The 22,537-nt window shown below is 41.6% G+C and overlaps 1 protein-coding gene across 10 annotated transcripts in view; it reads right to left on the minus strand.

Moving 5' to 3' along the window:
- Positions 1-22,537, minus strand: part of ARHGAP10 (Rho GTPase activating protein 10) — a 384,335-nt gene that overhangs the window by 192,339 nt on the left and 169,459 nt on the right. For all 10 annotated transcript variants that reach the window (XM_059875959.1, XM_024977157.2, XM_024977154.2 and 7 more), the window contains 2 exon segments: positions 21,537-21,643; positions 18,727-18,821 (listed from right to left, as the gene is read on the minus strand). In XM_059875959.1, coding sequence (XP_059731942.1) covers positions 18,727-18,821; positions 21,537-21,643 — 202 coding nt within the window.

Below are 22,537 nucleotides of genomic sequence, written 5' to 3' on the forward strand. Positions count from 1 at the left end.
TGCAATTCACCTACTAACAGATTTGAGAAAAATATTTCATGATCATTTCAACAGATACCGACATTTTTTTCAAAAGTCAACATCTATTTATGATTAAAACTAGGAACAGACAAAAAAAAAAATCTCCTCAATATAAAAGGCATCTACAGCCTTAAACCAAATTTCATCCTTTACAGTGAATAATGAATGCTTTTCCCCTTAAGATGAGAACAGGACAAAATGCCCAATTATCACCACTTCTATTCAACATATTGTTGGAGGTCTTGGCAGTGTAGAAAGACAAGTAAAAGACATAAAAGGCATTCAGATTGGAAAGAAAGAAAGAAAGCTGTCTTTTTCACACACGATACCACTGTATACAAAAGAAAAATCCTTAAAGAAACTATAGGAAGCAATAAATCAACTCAGCAATATTATAGGGCACTGCATTTTTATATACTAACAGTTTATTGGGAAAATAAAATGAAAAATAAAACACACTTAAGAATAGCACCCAGACACATAAAATACTTAGGGAAATTTAACAAAAGATATCCATGATCTGATATTAAAAACTACAAAACACTGCTGAAATTTAAGACTAAATAAATAGAAAGTCAGACTTGTGAATTATTATGGTTCCATATTGATAATATTGGCCTGTAGGTTTTTGGATGAAGGATTCTGATGAAGGCTTAGTATCCAGAATACTTAAAATAATTCCTACAAATTTATACTGATTGCAACATTTATATGAAAGGATCTAGAATGGCAAAAACAAATTTGGAAAAAGACCAGGGAAATCATACCACTTGGCTTCAAGACTTACTATAAAGCTACAGTAATAAGAGTACTACAGACCTGGCAAAAAGGACAGACAAACCAAAGGATGAGACTAAGCGAGAAACTGATAAATTAACTTCATCAAAATAAGAATGTTTTTCTCATCAAAGGACACTGTTAAAATGAAGAGGCAAACCATAGAGCCCAGAAAATATTCACATTAATATATTCACAATATGGTTGATTAGTATCCAGAAAACTTAAAATTCTACAATTCAATAACAAAAAGACCAACAAAATATTTTACATGGAGAAAAAAAATAGATTTTAATAGGCACTTCATAATGTTAGAAATATAAATGGCCAGAAACCATATGGAACAGCATTCAATCATCATCACTAGTCATGACCAGCTTAAAGGAAAAACACGTTTGGGGCCCCTGGATAATATATCCTCAATATAAGGATTGGGAGAATATGTTGCCTCACCAATTTAGGGACAACACCCCTTGTCAGCTCGGAAGTAGTTGTAGAACGAGAACGACGCCCCTTTTCCCTAGGCAACAAAATTCTCCTAAAAGAAAAGGGGGGAATGAGAGAGTCAGTTCCTAGGCAGGTTGATACGGAGTCTAGGGGTCCCCAAGGAGAGAGGGGTCTGGAATTCACAAGGAGGAAGAAAGGACAAACTTTTTTCTTTCTCCACATTACTTAAGATTATATAACAATAATATATCCTGCCTAAGGACAGTCTTTGGATTCAACCTTCTGTTATCTTAAAATGTAAATTATGGGAGTAAACCTGGTCTTTACATGGATGTATCTTGCCTGAGGACAGTGTTATCTTAAAATGTAAATTATGGGAGTAGGTCTGATGAGGTCTTTACAACCTCCAGACATTCTTTGGATTATATAACCTCATTGTTAACACTAGCAAGTGGGTACTCTTTCTGCCCTCTTCTGATGTCTATGTCAGAAGCTTTCTCTATCTCCTTTATACTTCAATAAAACTTTATTACACACACAAAAAAAAAATTAAAGGAAAAACACAAACACAATCAAAGGTTGGTAAGAGGATAGAGAGACTGGAATTCTCATACATGGCTGGTAGGAAGAAACTCTCAGTTTTCTTAAGTCATACACACACAGAGCCCACAGACCCAGCAATCCCACTCAGAGATATCTATCCAAGGGAAATGAAAACATGTGTCTACAAAAACCCTTGTATACAATTGTTCTTTACAACTTTATTTACAAACCTAAAAACCTTTTCAACGATCCACACTCCAGTGTCCTTCAGCATGCATTTCCATGAATAAATTCAGATGAATGTCAATTCAGATTTCCATTTAAATATTGGAACCAGTACAAAATGTAGCTTTCAGCATGCCACTATTAACAGTACCATCCTTAGGGTAAAAAAAAAAGAATCGTACATTCTATGAAAAACACTGAAGCCTATACGCAAGAAATGCTGCCTATAATTCTGCCCACTCCATTTTCTACCAATTCTACAAAATTCTTTAAAAGTTACTTCCATTCCTCTTCTCTCTACTGGTATCTGAGCAGAATTACTAAATGATGCACAGTGTCTTTATGCATCCCCTGCACTATAACCAATTATGCTGCTGTTACACTTTTTGTAATTCAAATGTACACCTCATGAATACATTCCTGTAAACATGTAAAGGAAAACAGTACAACTCCATTCAATTGCACCAACTCTTGGCGTTGTCTTTTCAAATGCTTTAAAACAGGGCTTCTCAACAGTGACCATACTGACAGGCTAGATCAGACGGTGCTCTCTTGGGGAGGGCTGCCCTGGGCTGGACAGTTAGCATCACTTCTGGCCTCCACTCACCAAACAGTAGAAGCAACAGCCTGCACCCCTGCTGCCGTCCTCATTCACCGGCAACAATCAAAATGTCCCCAGATACAAAGTCACTCACTGTTGAGAACCTCAGACTCCAAGGATTATCTTAACATGCTCTCCCAAGATTTCTATGATTCCTTTTATCTCGGGTCTCTTTTCCTCCGAGTTTCCAAACTGACCGAATCTTTAAGATTAAATTTAACAATCAATTTTTCTAGTACACACTTTCGCAGACAGCCCTATTCCCTACTGCCTCTCAGCTCCCTAAGCACCTTGGACAGAGCTCCAAACTGCTTTTTGTTTGCAAACACTCCCAGGCTATGAGTTCCCTTAAGGTTAGATACTTTAGTCTCTGGTTGTCCCTCCCATCCTCAGCATCAAACACAGTCAAAGTCTGTTTAGTTCCCTGAGGGACACACACTAGAAAAATACTTGCAAATATTATGCCAACTGATGTGCTACAGAAACATCTCTGTTATTATTCAGTCCAATGGGCTTCTGGAAGCAGTATAGTCTTAACTCCCTCGTTTGAAGTGATAAAGAGTACATTACCATGCACACAGATGCTAAATAAAGTCTCTGGTATAAATGCATATTGCTTCAGATACAGGGGTGATTTCATCTTATCATCATCATGAAAATATAAGTGGGTGAATTATAAAAACAAGAAGTATCTTGCCTGCATCCTCTCAGGTGCAATACACCAGGAATGAGGCAACATCAAACCAAATATACATATATATCTGAGACGTTAGATTAATGACAGCGAAACAGCAAGTGCTTTCTTTAAGTGCTGCCTGAATGCGCCGTGGGGGAGAAGGGCACAGAATGGTAATTATTTACCAAGCAAGGGTATGGGGTCACAGCACAGTGAAGCATATGGCAAGCATGCCGGTGAAAATGAAAAGCACATTATATAACAAAATTGTGTGTGGGCGGGAGGTGATATTTCACCCTCCAGGAAGGAAAGCTGTCTCTCCTGATAGGCTAGAGCTTGCCACAGGGGAGCTAACTATACAAAATGCTCTTCTCCAACCTAATACCAGTGACGTGACCATTTCACAGCCGATGAGAGTTGATGTGTGGCTGGGCGTGAAGCAGTGAATGTTTATAGCCGTTTAAAAGCCTGATTTTAGTTATAGTATTTATTTTCAGCATTGTTCGTTTTTAAGCTTTACTGAGATATAATTCATGCCATAAGATTTACCTAGAGAATACAGTTTAATAGCTTTTAATACAGTCACAGAGATGTACAACAATCACGAAAATCAATTTTAGAATATTTCATCACCACCTACAAAAAAAAAAAAACCCACACCCATTATCCATTAATCTTTATTTCCCTCCAAATACTCAGCCCTGGACAATGACTACTCTACTTTCTACCTATACAGATTTCGCTGTTTCCGATGTGTCATATAAATGGAATCATCTGGTATGCAGTCTTTCATGACTGGCTGGTTTCACTCAGCAGACTGCTTTCAAGGTTCATCCACATGGTAGTGGTTCGGTATAATTTCAAAACTTCTTGTTCATGACAAAAATAAAGTTTTTAAGAGTGAAGTTGGGAGATATACTGCTCTGGGAGAGACCCCTGGTGTAGAGGTGATTCACTTTGTTAAACAGCAGAAGCCAACACAACACTGTAAAGCAATTATCCTCCAATTAAAAATTTAAATTAAAATAGATAACTAAGAAGAACCTATTGTACAGCACAGGGAACACTCACTACTCAATACTCTGTAATGACCTATATGGGAAAAGAATCTTACAGAGTGGATGCATGTAATACATGTGTAATAGATTCATTCTGCTGTACAGCAGAAACTAACAAGAGTGCATATCAATTATACTCCAAGAAAAATTTTTTTAATTAAAGAAAAAGTGAAATTGTGAATCTGGAGGGCATCAACCACATCTGTGGATACCAAAAGCACTCAGTAGTTCAAGTAGTGAAGGGCACTGCTGGGGGCTTGTCAGTAAGAACACATGAAGAAGGAACCGTGGGATGGTGGGGATTCAAACTCAACACGCGGTTTGTGAGGTCTGGGCAAGGCTACCCTCCACTGACCTAAGCAACTCTCTGAAGCCCCTGGGGCATTAACGCCAGCAGTGGTGAAGGGGACTCTTACCAGCAGAGGCAAAAACCTAACAGCAGCCCCAAAAAGAAGATCTTGTCCATCCACACCAGCACCTTCATTCCCTAGGAACCAAGTACTTTCCACATTTGCTCTCAATGGGTCAAGCTGTCTCCTTCCAAGAGCCGACCTGTAAAAAGGTACCCCTCAACTATATGTATTCCCTTCATCTTCCCTTGCCTGGAATGCTAGTTGAGTTAATCTGTCACTGGTTTGGATTATGTTATTTCTGTATTAATTTGCTAAGAGACAACATGTACGCTATTAGAGACAGTATGTGTAAAGAGACATTATGCGTCCTACATGCTGCTGCTGCTGCTAAGTCACTTCAGTCGTGTCCGACTCTGTGCAACCCCATAGACGGCAGCCCACCAGGCTCCCCCATCCCTGGGATTCTCCAGGCAAGAACACTGGAGTGGGTTGCCATGTCCTACATGCTACTGCTTGTGAAATTATTCCCACAATGAACCTGTGTTAAATAAAATATAAGCAAAGACAGTCTCAGGCTCTAAATTAAATTTGCCTAAAAACAAAACACAGCATGTATTAGCTCCTCATTTCTGTTTACTGTCAAACCGTATTTTATCACATGGCTATACCACCTTTATCTATCAATCAGTTGATGGATATTTCCATCATTTCTACTTTTTGGCTATTATGAATAATGTTTCTATGAATATTCATGTGCAAGTTTTTAGTTAGACATTAGGTTTTCATTTCTCTTTTTTATATTGCTAGGAAAAGAATTTTGCAGGTCATGTAACTTTAATTTTTGAAAGAGCTAACAAGTTTCAAAACAGCTATTTGTTGTTGTTCTACAGTTCACTCAGTCATGCCCAATTCTTGGTGACCCCATGGACTGCAGCACACCAGGCTTCTCTGTCCTTCACCAACTCCAAGAGACTGCCCAAACTCACATCCATTGAGTCAGTGATGCCATCTAACCATCTCATCCTCTGTCACCCCCTTTTCCTCCTGTCTTCAATCATTCCTAGCATCAGGGTCTTTTCCAATTAGTAGGCTCTTAGCATTAGGTGGCCAAAGTTTTGGATCTTCAGCTTCACCATCTGTCCTTCCAAAGAATATTCAGGACTGGTTTCCTTTACAATTGACTGGTTTGATCTCCTTGCAGTCCAAAGGACTCTCAAGAGTTTTCTCCAGCACCACAGTTTGAAGGCCTCAATTCTTCTGGGCTTAACCTTTTCCATTATCCAGCTATCACATCCATACATGACAACTGGAAAAACCATAGCCTTGACTAGATGGACTTTGTTGGCAAAGTAATGTCTCTGCTTTTTAATAGGCTGTCTAGGTTGGTCATAGCTTTTCTTCCAAGGAGGAAGCATCTTTTAATTTCATGGCTGCAGTCACCATCTGCAGTGATTTTGGAGCCCAAGACAAGAAAGTCTGTCACTGTTTCCATTGCTTCCCCATCTATTTGCCATGAAGTGATGGGACCAAATGCCATGATCTTCATTATTTAAGTGTTGAGTTTTAAGCCAGTTTTTCCCTCTCCTTTTTCACCTCAACAAAAGGCTCTTCAGTTCCTCTTCTCTTTCTCCCATAAGAATAGAATCATCTGCATATCTGAGGTTATTGATATTTCTCCCAGCAATCTTGATTCCAGTTTGTGCATCAGCATTTCGCATGATGTACTCTGCATATAAGTTAAATAAGCAGGGTGACACTATGCAGCCTTGACATACTCCTTTCCCGATTCTGAACCAGTCCATTGTTCCACATCCAGTTCTAACTGTTGCTTCTTGACCTGCATACAGGTTCTCAGGAGGCAGTTAAGGTCGTCTGGTATTCCCATCTCTTTAAGAATTTTCCAGTTTCTTGTGATCCACACAGTCAAAGGCTTTAGCATAGTCAATAAAGCAGATGTTTTTCTGGAATTCTCTAGCCTTTTTTATGATCCAAGAGATGTTGGCAATACAATCTCTGGTTCCTCTGCCTTTTCTAAATCCAGCTTGTACATTGGGAAGTTCTCGGTTCACACACTGTTGAACCCTAGCCTGAAGGATTGTGAGCATTACTTTGCTAGCACATGAAATGAGTACAATTGTGCAATAGTTTGAACATTCTTTGGCATTGCCTTTCTTTGGGACTGGAATGAAAACTGACCTTCTCCAGACCTGTGGCCACTGCTGAGTCTTCCAAATTTGCTGGCTTATTCAGAGCAGCACACTAACAGCATCATCTGTTAGGATTTTAAATAGTTCAGCTGGAATTCCATCACCTCCACTAGCTTTGTTCACAATGATGCTTCCTAAGGCCCACCTGACTTCGCACTCAAGGACGTCTGGCTCTAGGTGAGTGATCACACCATTTCGGTTATCCAGGTCATTAAGATGTTTTTGTATAGTTCTGTGTATTCTTGCCACCTCTTCTCAGTTCTTCTGTTTCTGTTAGGTCCATACCATTTCTGTCCTTCATTGTGCCTGCACTCAAAGATGAACTTCCCAGGTCGGTAGGTGTCCAATATGCTACTGGAGAAGAGCGTAGAAATGGCTCCAGAAGAAATGAAGAGGCTGAGACAAAGTGGAAACAACACCCAGTTGTGAATGTGACTGGTGCTGAAAGTAAAGTTCGATGCTGTACAGAACAATATTGAGCAGAAATCTGGAATGTCAGGTCCATGAATCAAGGTAAATTGGAAGTGGTCAAACAGGAGATGGCAAGAGTGAACATGGACATCTTAGGAATCAATTAACTAAAATGGACAAGACAGCGTGAATTTAATTGATGACCATTATATCTACTATTGTGGGCAAGAACCCCTTAGAAGAAATGGAGTAGCCCTCATAGTCAACAAGAGAGTCCAAAATGCAGTACTTGGTTTCAATCTCAAAAACGACAGGATGATCTCTGTTCATTTCCAAGGCAAATCATTCAATATCACAGTAATCCAAGTCTATGCCCCAACCACTAATGCCAAAGCAGCTGAACTTGAATGGTTCTATGAAGACTTACAAGACCTTCTAGGAGTAATACCAAAAAAAGGATGTCTTTTTCATCGTGGGGGACTGGAATGCAAAAGTAGGAGGTCAAGAGATATCTGGAGTAACAGGCAAGCTTGGCCTTGGTGTATGAAATGAAGCAGGACAAAGGCTAACAGAGTTTTGCCAAAAGAATGCACTGGTCATAGCAAACACCCTCTTGCAACAACACAAGAGACAACTCTACACATGGACATCACCAGACAGTCAATACCAAAATCAGATTGATTATATTCTTTGCAGCCAAAGATGGAGAAGCTCTATACCATAAGCAAAAAAAAAAAAAAAGACCAGGAATTGACTGTGGCTCAGATTATGAACTCCTTACTACAAAATTCAGACTTAAATTGAAAAAAGTAGGGAAAACCACTAGGCCATTCAGGTATAACCTAAATCAAATCCCTTATGATTATACAGTGGAAGTGACAAAACAGCTATACCATTTCAAATTTCCATCATCAGTATGTAAGAGTTCCTATTTCTCCACGTCATCACCAACACTTGTTATTATTTGACTTTTCACTTATAGTTGGGAGAAGGCAATGTCAACCCACTCCAGTACTCTTGCCTGGAAAATCCCCTGGATGGAGGAGCCTGGTAGGCTGCAGTCCATGGGGTCGCTAAGCGACTTCACTTTCACTTTCCACTTTCATGTGTTGGAGAAGGAAATGGCAACCCACTCTAGTGTTCTTGCCTGGAAAGTCCCAGGGATGGGGGGAGCCTGGTGGGCTGCCATCTACGGGGCCGCACAGAGTCGGACACGACTGAAGCGACTTAGCAGCAGCAGCAGTTATAGTTACCCTAGTGGGTGATATCTTACTGTGGTTTAGGTTTGCATTTCCCTACTAGCTAATGATGTTAAGCATCTTTTGATGTGCTTATTAATGAAAGTCGCTCAGACATGTCCAACTGTGACCCCATGGACTATACCGTCCATGGAATTCTCCAGGTGAGAATACTAGAGTGGGTAGCCTTTCCCTCCTCCAGGGGATATTCCCCACCCAGGGACTGAACCCAGGTCTCCCACATTGCAGGTGAATTCTTTACCAGCTGAGCCACAGGGAAGCCCAACAATACTGGAGTGGGTAGCCTATCCCTTCTCCAGCGGATCTTCCCGACCCAGGAACTGAACTGGGTCTCCTGCATTGCAGGTGGATTCTTTACCAGCTGAGCTACCAAGGAAGCCCATGCTTATCAACCACTTGTATATTTTCTTTGAAGAAATGTCTCATTTAGAACTTTTACCCATTTTAATTGGGTTATTTGTTCTTTATTACTGAGTTAGGAGTTCTTTATATATTCTGGATACAAGTCTCTTATCGCAGGAGATTCCAACTTCTGGGCTGTGGACCGGTACTCTTGCCAGATCAGCAGCAGCAATAGATTAGAAATAAAGTGCACAATAAATGCAATGTACATGAATCATCCTGAAACCATCCCCACAATCCCAAGCTCATAGATAAATTGTCTTCCACAAAACCAGTCCCTGGTGGGGACCACTGCCTTTACAGATATGTCATTTCCAAGAATTTTCTCCCATTCTGTGGATTGTCTTTTCACTTTGCTAATGTTGTTCTAAACATATGTGTTCTTAACTACCTCTTATCTAAAGCAGTTAAAGTAAGCTTTCAGTGAACAGAGGGAAAATGAACCACACATCCTCCTAACCACTGATAACCAAAGCAGTAACAGCAAGTTGGAAACCAACCCACCAGCTATTCTCCCCTTCATTCTTAGCAAGAGATTTCCCAAGTATTAATATTAGAACAACACATGGATTGCTCTTTTCTTTTTAAATAATCATTTTTCTTATTTTCAGCAAATGCAGTGTTGATCTTTTTCTTTTTCTTTGCCACACCACACAGCATGTGGGATCTTAGCTCTCTGACCAGGGATCGAAGTCACTCCCTTCACTGCAAGGCAGATTCTTGACCACGGAACCACCACGTAAGTCCAGGATTGCTCTCTTTTGTTCCCAGACATTTCCTTGTCCCAGTACCTCCCAGCTCCCCTTGCAGCTAGATATAACCACACAACTCCATCAAGGTCAATGGTATGTGAGCAAAACCAGCGTGTGCTTCCTCTGGAAAGCGTTCCTACTACAAGCGACAAGGCTACATGGCACATGTGAGTCGGCAGATTGCCCTCAGGTGACTAGCAAGGTAAATGCACAAGAGGGGGCATGACTGACACCAAGAAGTGTATCAGCTCTGACCTGATCACCTTCAGGCTTGCTAACAAAGAGAAGAAACTCATCTTCTACACTGTTTAACGTATGTTATTATATTTTGAGTTTTTCTGTTACATGCAATCAAATCTGATCTAAACTCATGTGACAGTGAAGTGCATGCTCTTGATTTACATGTACACAGGTCAAATGCAAGGCCAGGCTCCATTTTGCAGTTTAAGAAGTATTTCCTATTGTCACAGTGTTAACCTGACTGCTTTTCCAACATAAGGAATAAAAAACTAGCAAAGACTGAAACCAGGAAAGACAACAAGGTAACTTCACATGAAACATGCGATCGGTGGTGAAATGCTGTGTATGAAGGTTCACAATAGGCACACACCCCACTAGAAACCCATCTGCAACCCACACACTCCAAGACGGGCTAATGCAGAATGCAAACACGGGCGCCCACAATGCTGCAGCATGAACAGAAAAAAAGGACAGTTCACTGACTGTTGCCTGACCGAATCCAATCCCGGTCCTGTCACTGCTAAGCAACAACTCAATTTCATTTAATCCAGCACAAATTTGGTGAATGCCCACCACACATAAAGCACTGCATTGGATACTGCAGTTAATGAGCTAAGACTCTTATCCTCAAGGAATTCCTAATCTAATAGACAAGGAACAAATTACCTGTAATTCCCAATAGTCTGCTTGGCCGCGAATCAGAGAAAGAGACAAAATAAGAGCCAATCCCATTCAAACTTTTTGCTAAATTATGCCTTAAAAATCCCCAGAATTAGGGTAGTGACTCTCTCTCCCTCCTTCCTGATTTTGTTCTAGAAGTAGAAGACCAACAGCCACACACTGCCAGTAGTGGGTAAAAGGAAAGTGAGGGCCCCACAAATACACTATCCACTGGAAATATCCAACCTGAACAGACTGCGGTTGCTCAGGAATGAGGAAATAAACCAAAGACAACACAACTCTATAATATAACGGAAGTCACGTGACCCCAGAGACTCAAGGAGATACACATGGGAAAGCCTTCTAAGTCAAACCAAAAGCTTTAGAGAAAAAGACTACAATGAGAATACACTACTTGAAAAAAAAAAAAAGAGAGAGATTTATATATTATTAGTATTTATATGATAAGGTTAAAGTATCATACCTATATAAAATGCTGGGCCCATAAAGAGTATATACCTTGTTTCCCCCATGAATTCTTGGAAACTTTACAAAAACCAGTCAATCACTCCCACTCTGGCACTGTTTGAAATGCCCAGAAGCAACTAGAAAAATGGCTATTAAAAACCTGGAGTTCACAAAGGAGATCTGGGTATAGACAATAAATTGGGAAGTTTTTACGGACATATAGATAGCATGTAAAGTCTTGAGGCTGGACAAGATGGTTAGAGAGAGGAGATCTAAAGGTTGAGCTCAATGGAATCTCATATATGACACAAGTGAACATGTTTAAGAGACAGAAATAGACTTGCTGAAATAGAGAGCAAACCTGTGGTTGCCAAACGGGAGGCAAGGATTGGGAGCTTGGGATTAGCAGATGTAAACCAGTACTGATATATATATAGGATAGACAAAACAACAAAGTACTACTACACAGAACAGGGAATTATACTCAATATCCTGTGATAAACCAGAACAGAAGAGGGTATAAAAAAGAATATATACAGATATGTGTATATGGGGCTTATAGAAATATATATGCTGCTGTTCAGTTGCTCAGTTGCATCCGAATCTTTGGAACCCCACGGACTGCAGCACGCCAGGCTTCCCTGTCCTTCACCACCTCCTGGAGCTTGCTCAAACTCATGTCCATCCAGTCAGTGATGCCATCCAGCCATCTCATCCTCTGTTGTCCCCTTTTCCTGCCTTCAATCCCTCCCAGCATCAGGGTCTTTTCCAATGAGTCAGCTCTTTGCATCAGGTGGCCAAAGTATCGGAGCTTCAGCATCAGTCCTTCCAATGAACATTCAGAGTTGATTTCCTTTAGGATGGACTGGTTTGATCTCCTTGCAGTCGAGGGACTCTCGAGAGTCTTCACCAGCACCACAGTTCAAAAGCATCAATTCTTCAGTGCTCAGCCTTCTTTATAGTCCAAATATCATATCCACACATGACTACTGGAGAAATCATAGCCTCAACTATACGGACCTTATTGGTAAAGTAATGTCTCTACTTTTTAATGCACTATCTAGGTTTGTCATAGCGTTTCTTCCAAGGAGCAAGCATCTTTTAATTTCATGGGTGCAGTCTCTGTCCACAGTGACTTTGGTTTCCATTGTTTCCCCATCTATTTACCATGAAGTGATGGGACCAGATACCATGATATTCCTTTTTTGAATGTTGAGTTTTAAGCCAGCTTTTTCATTCTCCTCTTTCACCCCATCAAGAGCCTCTTTTAATTCCACTTCTCTTTATGCCATAAGGGTGGTGTCATCTGCATATCTGAGTTTATTGATATTTCTCCCCACCATCTTGATTCCAGCTTGTGCTTCTTCCAGCCCAGCATTTCTCATGATGTACTCTGCATATAACTTAAATAAGCAGGGTGACAAAATACAGCCTTGATGTACTCCCTTCCCAATTTTGAACTAGTCTGTTGTTCCACATCCAGTTCTAACTGTTGCTTCTTGACCTGCATATAGGTTTCTCAGGAGGCAGGTCAGGCGGTCTGGTATTCCCATCTCTTTCAGGATTTTCCACAGTTTATTGTGATCCACACAGTCAAAGGCTTTAGCATACTCATGAAGCAGAAGTAGATGTTTTTCTGGAATTCTCTTGCTTTTTCTATGACACAATGGATGTTGGCAATTTGATCTCCGATTCCTCTACCTTTTCTAAATCCAGCTTGAACATCTGGAAGTTCTCGGTTCACATATTGTTGAAGGCTAGCTTAGGGGATTGGAGGATTTTGAACAATACTTTGTTAGCATGTGAAATGAGTGCAATTGTGTGGTAGTTTGAACATTCTTTGGCATTGCCTTTCTTTGGGATTGGAATGAAAGCTGACCTTTTCCAGTCCTGTGGCCACTGATGACTTTTCCAAATTTGCTGGCATACTGAGTGCAGCACTTTCACAGCATTATCTTTCAGGATTTAAAATAGCTCAACTGGAATTCCATCACCTCCACTAGCTTTGTTCATACTGATGCTTTCTAATGCCCACTTGACTTCGCACTCCAGAATGTCTAAGTGAGTGATCACACCATTGTGGTTATCTGGGTCATGAAGATCTTGATTGATAGATAGATACACACAGATACATACATACATATATATGGGGCTTCCCTAGTGGCTCAGATAGCAAAGAATTTGCCTACAATGCAGGCGGATCTGGGTTCAACCCTTAGGTCAGGAAAATCCCCTGGAGAAGGAAATGATAACCCACTCCAGTATTCTTGCCTGGAGAATTCCATGGACAGAGGAACTATATACATATACACACATGTATAGCTGAGTCACTTTGTTGTACAGCAGAAATTAACAAAACACTGTAAATCAAATTAAATAAATTTATGCTTTGATAAAAAAGAAAATTTTTAAGGAAAAAAAGAAAATACTGAGCTCCAGAGAACTCTAACAACAAAAAGTCCAGGAAATGAGGAAATCTGGCAAAGGAAGCTAAAAATGGAAAAGCCAGTGGGGTGGGAGAAAAAGCAAGTAGGTGTGAGGTTACTGAGCCAAGTAGAGCAAGCGTATCACAGAGGGGAAGGTGAACGGCCACATCAGACGCTGCCGCCAGGAAAGAACAGGAAGACGGAGAACTGACGCTGGAGGCGGCGCTCTGACACCACGATGACCCTCACAGAACACGCAGCGGAGGGTGGAGGGGAGGGCCCGCTAAGAGCAGGAGGAAGGAGACGGGGCCCTGGGCCCCGACGAGGACAGGAGGAAGGGGACGGGAGCCCTGAATATACGGTGGAGGTGGTGCACGGAGACCACGACGACCCTCACAGAACACGCAGCGGACGGTGGAGGCGAGGCCCCGATGAGAACAGGAGGAAGGAGACGGGAGCCCTGGGCCCCGATGAGAACAGGGGGAAGGAGACAGGGCCCTGAATATGCGGGAGGCCTGAATACAGGAGCTTCTTAAAGAATTTCTGCTACGTATGAGAAACGAAACATGGGCAGCAGACTAAAGGGAAGACAGGGTTCTTTCACTGGTGATGGCGGTGGTATTTTTTTTTTTAATATGGATGAAATTAAGAGTGTTCTGTACACTGAGGGGAGTCGTCCAGTAGAAAGGGAAAAACAGGTGTCAATGAGAAAGAAAAAGACGAACTACTTGTGTGACATCCGGGAGAAGTAAGGAGGGAAGGCGAAGAGGGGATGGAAACAGCTGGACAGAGGCTGGCCGCTGCGGTCCGCAGGGCAGTGGAGGGAAGGCGGGGCACTGGCGCTGAGGAAGGGGCGGGCATCCATTTCAGTGGAAGAGCTCTTCAAAGGAGTTCTAAGTTCACAGAGTTCACAGCAAAATAGGACACAAAATCAGCAAAGGGAGGCAGTCCCAGAAGCTTAGAGAGAGGGGAAAATATAAAATATTCATCAACCAGGAGAATGAAGGAACTAAGAAAATGGAAGATGCTTTGTGGTCAGGATTAATGGCTTATCTGAGGCCAGTGGTCATGACTCTGAAGTGAGCCCAGTGAACACAACTCAATACACCTTTCCAGGAAGAGAGAAGGCAGAGGTGAAGCCTCCTTAATTTGGAGCTGTGCAAAACAAGTCTAATCAAGGCAGAGAAGGGCAATGGAGTTGAGTGTAGTAAAAAGAGTGACTTTAACAAATGACAAATTCACACACTGAAATTCCATTCACACATGGAAAGAAGTGAGGGTGTGAGGGGCTGAGAAAAGTAGGATCAGTTGATTGTAAGCGAAGACTACTTACTAGGGAAGGGTGAGCAGGGAAGAAGAGAAGGCAGTGTTGGAAGGAGGAAGCCTCACAATTGAGATGGTGGACGGGGTACCCATCCTGGTGACAAGATCTAAGCAGTGAGCGTGACAGGAAATGGCTGAGGGAAGGGGAGGAACAGAGGCCTGAAGGAGAGGGAGTCCAAGGAGAAAGCACCACTCGAGGTGACACTGAAATTACCAAGGAAAGTGTAAAAGCAAGGCACACGGACAAAAGGAACTTCAGAAGTCTGCATGCGGTTCCAAACACGGAAAAAAGTAAGAAGAGAACAGACTGTAGAGAGAGAGACTTTGAGGGTGAAACCATGTGAATGGATGGAGAAACAAAAGCCACAGTGGGAAATAGCTCTGTAAGGCGCAACGGCTGAAAGCGGACAGGTTGCCCAAACTGGGGGAGGACCAGCCTGGTTCCCTGCGGTGACAGTCACGGGATGGAGGAGGTCCAAGGTCAGCTCGAGTCCAGTGCTGCTGAAGCTGCCGAGGGCTACATCCAATTGCCTGCTACGTGTACCACTGCACAGCCCACAGCAAGCTAACCCCACAGGCCCACAACTGAAGGCATCATCTTCCTCCATCCTTGTGCCTTCTGCTTCTCCCATCGTAGTAAACGGCACCACCTAGTTGCTCAAGCCAGAAACCTTCTCCTCCTTCACCCTGGAATCTAACATCCAACGTTTCTGTAAATTTCTCTCTACAAGTCTTCCTCAAACAGACACTCTGGCCACTGCCACACCAATCCATAACCCTTCCAACCATTCCTGCCATTTCTAAACTTTCTCTACTCTGCCACAGTGGGTTTTGAAAAGCAGGAACCTACCACTCAATGCCCTGCTTAAAACCATTTAATACATTAAGCTCAAAACCTCAGGGTCAGGCCCTGACCCCCGCTGTCCAGCCTTATCTCCATCGTCCCCGGCTCTCTGCCCCAGTGATGCTCGGTGTCCATCCCCAGGGGGACCTCACATGGACCACGCTCTCCTGTCTCCAGAACTTTACACATATTAATCACTCTGCCTGGAATGTGTCTCAATCAATCCCAGCTGACTCCAAATACACCTTCAGTTATCATTATAGACGTTAGATCCTCTATGCCTTTCTTGAATCACGTAAACTAGATTACTGGTCTGCCTCCACCCAGTTCCCAGAAAGCAGCTCTGGGCATCAATGGAAGTAAATCAGTGATTTCTTCAAGAAGAAGGCAGCTGAGAGGGTAAAGATCCAGGTCCCCAGAATGCGTGCATGCTAAGTCACTCCAGTCGTGTCTGACTCTTTGTGATCCCATGGACTGCAGCCTGCCAGACTCCTCTCTGTACATGGGATTCTCCAGGCAAGAATACTGGCATGAGTTGCCATGCCCTCCTCCAGGGAACCTCCTCAATCCAGGGATTGAACCCACCTATCTATGTCTCCTGCCCTGGCAGGTGGATTCTTTACCACTAATGCCACCTAGGAAGCCCTCCGGGCCCCCTACCTCACTTTAATAAGGGAACTCTCTTTTTTTCTGATTTATATATGCCTAAAAGTGTAAAGTTTTTATTTGAAAAGACATCCCTATAGAGCAGTTTGAAAACGACTAAAATCAGTTCAGTTCAATCGCTCAGTCGTGTCCGACTCTTTGTGACCCCATGAACCACAGCACGCCAGGCCTCCCTGTCCATCACCAACTCCTGGAGTCTACCCAAACTCATGTCCATTGAGTTGGTGATACCATCTAACCATCTCATCCTCTGTCATCCCCTTCTCCTCCTGCCTTCAATCTTTCCCAACATCAGGGTCTTTTCAAATGAGCCAGCTCTTCACATCAGGTGGCCAAAGTATTGGAATTTCAGCTTCAACATCAGTCCTTCCAATGAACACCCAGGACTGATCTCCTTTAGGATGGACTGGTTGGATCTCCTTGCAGTCCAAGGGACTCTCAAGAGTCTTCTCCAACACCACAGTTCAAAAGCAACAATTCTTCTGCACTCAGCTTTCTTTATAGTCCAACTCTCACATCCATACATGACTACTGGAAAAACCATAGCCTTGACTAGACAGACCTTTGTTGACAAAGTAATGTCTCTGCTTTAAAATAGATCACCTCTAACGTCTTCCCCAGTTCTGAGGGTCTCCATTCAAAATACCATCATTATGAAAGTAACTCCACAGTAACCACTCATCAACCTTTGTGAGGGGTGGAAAGTACTGGGTTGGTCAAAAAGTTTGTTTGGGTTTTTCCATAACACCTTGCAGAAAAACCCAAACAAACTTTTTGGTCAATTCAACAGTTATTGTAATAAGGATATCAATGAAGAAGAGCATTTGGCATGATCAAGGTCTTAGAGAAAACACAGGACTGGGAAAAATCAATACAAAATTAAAATAAAATTAATACAAAATTAAAACAATAAATGGAAGTACTAGAATTACCCTTTTAAAGAAATGCAGATTAACCTCATTTGACACATTTTCTGTAAGACATCACTGCTGACTCACCTCTGTCAACTATTTCAGAGGCAACACACTTACACAGTTATACTCTGATGCCTGCAGCAGAGCAGTTAAGAGCCTGGGCTCCAGGGACAAACGCAACAATTCACATCTCAGCTCTTCCACTTACTAGCGACATGACCTTAGGAGAACCACATAAGGCTCCGTTTTTCATCATAAAATGAGAAGCATAATGTCTACCTGACAGAGCTGGGCTGAGGATAAAATGAGGTAAAGAAGAGAAGAATTCAGAACACTATCTGGTACGTACAGAAAACTCAGTCAATGCTTACAGCATACATATTTACGCTCAAGTTGTATTATACAGCCCGAATCTCTTCTTAAAGATTTTTAACTTATCCTTACTGGCTTGAAATTTAACCTCTTTTACAATGACGTTCTCTTTTTTTACAGTCTTGGCAAAAGGCTTATTAAACCATTTGTCCTTTTCATTGTATTACCATATTACCATGATACATAAACACACATTTTTATGTACCTGGTCTTCAATGCATTTATTGAATGAACCCCAGAGACTCAGTTACATCATCTGAGGGAAGAGGAAACACTATTTTTGTATTCTTGGGTCCTGATCTGAAATGAACTTGTGTTTAAAAAAATCTCATATTGTAAACTTTTATTATACAAACATGAAACATCATTATCTAGAGACCACTGCTGCCCATAACTAGGGCTGGCAAGAAACCTTCATACCATCATCAGTCATTAAAAAAGAAATATTCTATGAGCACCATGATTTTCCTTAGTGCTATGGAAGGACACAGAAATAAATGCCAGACAGGTAGTAATATTGACAAATGAGCTTTGTTTTTCTTTTTTTCACTTCTTTCCCTCCAGCAAAGATTCTTTTCTAACTAGAAGAATCTCTATAACTAAAAGTCATATTGCCAGAAAAAAAAAAAGATAACTAGTCTGAATAAACAGAGTTTGCCTGTGACCTTCTATTACCTTTCCATATACACATGGAAAATTCCCACACGCAAAAATGAATACTGCTGTGTGTGAAGAGCCACAAGCACCTCTTTCTAGCTCCATCACCTACTTCCTCATCTTCACGCCTCAAACTTTTAGTGCCAGAAAAGGAGGCTTGGATCAACAATGAAACCCCCCAAGGTCACTGTTTAAGCAACAACACTAGTTAAAGTGACTGCAAACTTCGGCCAAGACTAAGCTATATCATTCCACAGCCAAACGCAGTGACCAACACAGAACAGCCCACAGTGAATACACAGCTTGGAAAAACAGAAAGATAACCGTCTCCCAGGCCACAGAAATCCAAGCTGCAATTACCTACTTTTTAAATGATTTTCTTAAACGACTCCTTCCATGAAGTCCAGGAATTCCAATAACTTACCGGTCAGCAGCTTCCACGTCAAAGCAAAACCTTCTGTCAATGGAGTCAGTATGTCTCCTGATACATTCTTTCAAAAAGAAGACCTCTCCATCCCCCTGCGAAGAATCATTTTAAGCATTTTCAAACACTACAGTATACACATACACAGAGTTACGTATCCTATACTTGAAGGGGGGAGGGGAGGCAAGGTTCAGATCTTAGGTTCCTCTATTCTGTTCTCTTTGGAATCAGTTTATTTCGAACTGTAGCCATTTCTGTCACTGACCTTTTCTTAAGATTTTTTAGACGCTGCTTCAATTACAGTAACCTTAAACCAGACCTTATGAGTGCTAATTTTAAAAGGTGGATTAGCAATATAGTTTCCACATGTCTATATTTGTTATTCTTATTGCCCTCTTGTTAAAAAAAAAAGATAATGTGTTTGCATTTCACATTACATTATACCACATGAAACAGCCCACAGGTAACCATTTCTGACCTATGAAAACTTTAATTCCATAGGAATCTACCTAAAAGTACATGAAGGACCTTGGATCAGCCATTGTGATCATCTCAAGCTAGAACCATTCCATTTATGTGGGTGTGTGCTCAGCTGTGCCCAGGTCTTTGCAACCCCATGGACTGCAGCCCACTAGGCTCCTCTGTCCAGGGGATCATGCATGGCAGGAATCTGCAGTGGGTTGCCATTTCCTTCTCCCGGGGATCTTCCCAACACATCTATGTGCTTTGCTGTTTCCTCAGTGAATCACCTTGAATTTACCTTTACTGAGTGTTCAGTTAAATATGGTACCATTTTATCTCAATTAACCACCCTCTCCAAGAGCTTTAAAAAGCAGCAGAAAACAGGAGACAGAAGCAATGCAAAAACAGGTTCTCAGGAAGAAACTGTAAGAGTCTGAGAAACACTTCTGGAATATTTTAGTATTTTCTGGAATGTGAAGATCTCTAATATTAAACCAGCATTCAGATGTAAAAAACATTCAAAATATCACAGTCATCGTATTTTAAATGTATTTGTTATTTGGGGCTAAAACAGAAAGACACCACTAAGCAGACGTGTCCTGGGTCTTGAGCCGGCTCTGAAAGGAAACTCGCACTCCAACCCATGCTCGGTTTGTCATTAAAGAGAATGGGAGTTAGTGTTCAAGAGGGAGGGTTCACATGTCTATCTATGGCTGATTCATGTTGACGTATGGCAGAAACCAACACAACATTGTAAAGCAATTATCCTCCCATTAAATATAAAATTTGTAAAAACTGGAAAAAGTGTACAGAGATACAGAAGCTAATCCATATTTATCCTCTCACTGCAACTTCTGATCATATCAGTGGCCCTCAGAGGTATAAAGTAATCACAAGCATTTGGTTAATGAGCTGCGCACAGTTGCTGATCATTCCTGGAGTTTGCTCTTTTATTAGATTTGATGCTTCACTTACCAATAAATTTTGCCTTCTCTGTGTCTGACATGTTCTTAACAAATTATTCCTGACTGTATCCATTAAACTTTAGTTACATTTGACAAAAATAAATGAATGTGATCTTTAAAAAAAAAAAAAAAAAGAACACAAAAACAACAAAAGCCATCCCCCTCCAGGGGTGACATCCTGGCTTCCTCTTCTTTACCATGGCCACGATTTTCCATGTGTATTCTGATATCACAAAAATGTGCTTCTATTATAAGCAGCTTTAAATAGTTTTCAGGAAGATGCAAAGTACGTGTAAACAGAAGTGAACTTGGGTTAATTCTGTATTCACAGAAACAAAATTATGCCCATCCACCCAGCAAGCAATGAATTAACCTTAAAATGTGTCACCAGTTACAGTCAATGTTAGTGAGAGGAGCTCTGTGTTGACTATTATTGTTGCTAAGAGCTACCGCTTCTGCTTTAAAACAAAGACCACCCAGACAGCTCCTGCGGCCTTCTCACATACATTTCCTGTATCACGAGTTGCTGTGGAAGTTTATTTCTACAGGAGGTGTAAACTAAATGGTGAGTGTCTAAGTGAGAAGGTTCAAGTCTGAATGAAAAGCAGAAAACTTCACTACAGATCATCTACTCTGTAATCTTTTCATTTATGTGCATTTACGTGTGCACGTGGCTCAGTCAATGCAGAATCTGTGAGAGACGTAGGTTCAATCTCTGGGTTGGGAAGACTCCCCTGGAGGAGGAAAATGACAACCCACTCCAGCCTTCTTACCTGGGAAATCCCATGGACAGAGGAGCCTGGAGGGCTATCCCCATGGCGGGGATAGCAAGAGTCAGACACGACCTAGCAACTAAACCACCACCACCATGTACAACATCAGGCCTCCCCCATAAATCCTGAGCAGTCAGCCCCCTGAGTCAGGAAAGCATGCTGAAGGTATGAACTCTATCTTCCAGTAACAGGGACGTCAAATCATTCTTTCTTTAAAAAAAAAAAATCTGACCATAAAAATCCATGCCAACAGGACATCCCTGGTGATCCAGTAGCTAAGACTCCGCATTTCCAAGGCCGGGGGCCTGGGTTCAACTCCTGGTCAGGGAACTAGAGCCCACATCCCACACATAAGAGATCCACGTGCCAGAACTAAGACCTGGGGCAGCCAAATAAACATTTTTAAAATATTTTTTTAAAACCACATGCCAGCAATTCAGAAAATACAGGAATTATTTTCTGGCCGATTTTATTTAGGAAAAAAAAAAAACAATCTTTTCATTCTAAAAGCAAAATGGAAGGTATTTATCATTTAATGGAAACACCATTAAAATGATGCCCTCAAAGACCACCTCACAGCCAGTACAAAGCATAAAAAGGAAACACTTACAAGTTTCCCCCCGGATCTGTGCTCAAACGGGATCATGGTGAACTTCTTGGCTGCTTTTCGATACATGCAGTAGTGTTTGACCCAGCTGGAACCGAATGGAGGAGGCCCTTCAACAAGAAACAGAACTTTACATGTTTCCTTATAAACAAACAGGTATGCAAAACTCTATATTGCTAAAGAGAAAAAAGCCAGAAATGGCAACTAATACAGCTCAAGGAAACAAATCAGCAACACAGCTCATCTAAGACAAGGGAAAAGCTAGGGGAAATAAGAGGGCTCATATAGACAGTTTGAGAAAAGGTCCTAACAGTTCTCAGCAACAAATAAATAATTTAAAGACATGTTTTTCACATAATCTGCTAGACTGCTATCTCATACATGAAAATCTCCTAATTGTAAATTATACATTTTTTTATTTTTGTCTATGTATGAATAGCTCGTGAGAATTCCAAGAATGCCACCAGATATATGTGATGGTTTTGGATTCAATTCTGGCCTCTCAAAATAATAGAATTGTAGAATCACAGTGCAGAAAAGCATGTAGACTATAAATCTATCTAGTGCTTTAAGCCCACTAAAGCACCTTGTAAGCAGCTATCCTTACTAACGATGTCAAAGGTAAACTTTAAAATGAAGTATGAGACCTCCCTGATGGTCCATCGGTTAAGAATCTGCCCACTAATGCAGGGGACAAGAGCTTGATCCCCGGCCCGGGAACGAAGATCCCACATGCCTCAGAGCAACTGAGTCCACGTTCTGTAACAGAAGCCTGTGTGCCACAGCTGAAGAGCAGCCCCCACTCACCATCAGTAGGGAAAGCCCGCTCGCAGCAACAAAGACCCAGGGCAGCCAAAAGTAAAACTAAATTTAAATGACGTGTTTAGAACAGAAGAGTGAGTTGTCCACATGTGCACCAGAACAGTTTTGGAACCACTTTTTACCTCTTGCTTGGTCAGTACTACAACCATCAGAGCTCTTAAAAGAAAATGGTCCCAAGTCAG

This window comes from Bos taurus, chromosome 17 (assembly GCF_002263795.3).
Source record: "Bos taurus isolate L1 Dominette 01449 registration number 42190680 breed Hereford chromosome 17, ARS-UCD2.0, whole genome shotgun sequence".
Lineage (NCBI taxonomy): Eukaryota > Metazoa > Chordata > Mammalia > Artiodactyla > Bovidae > Bos > Bos taurus.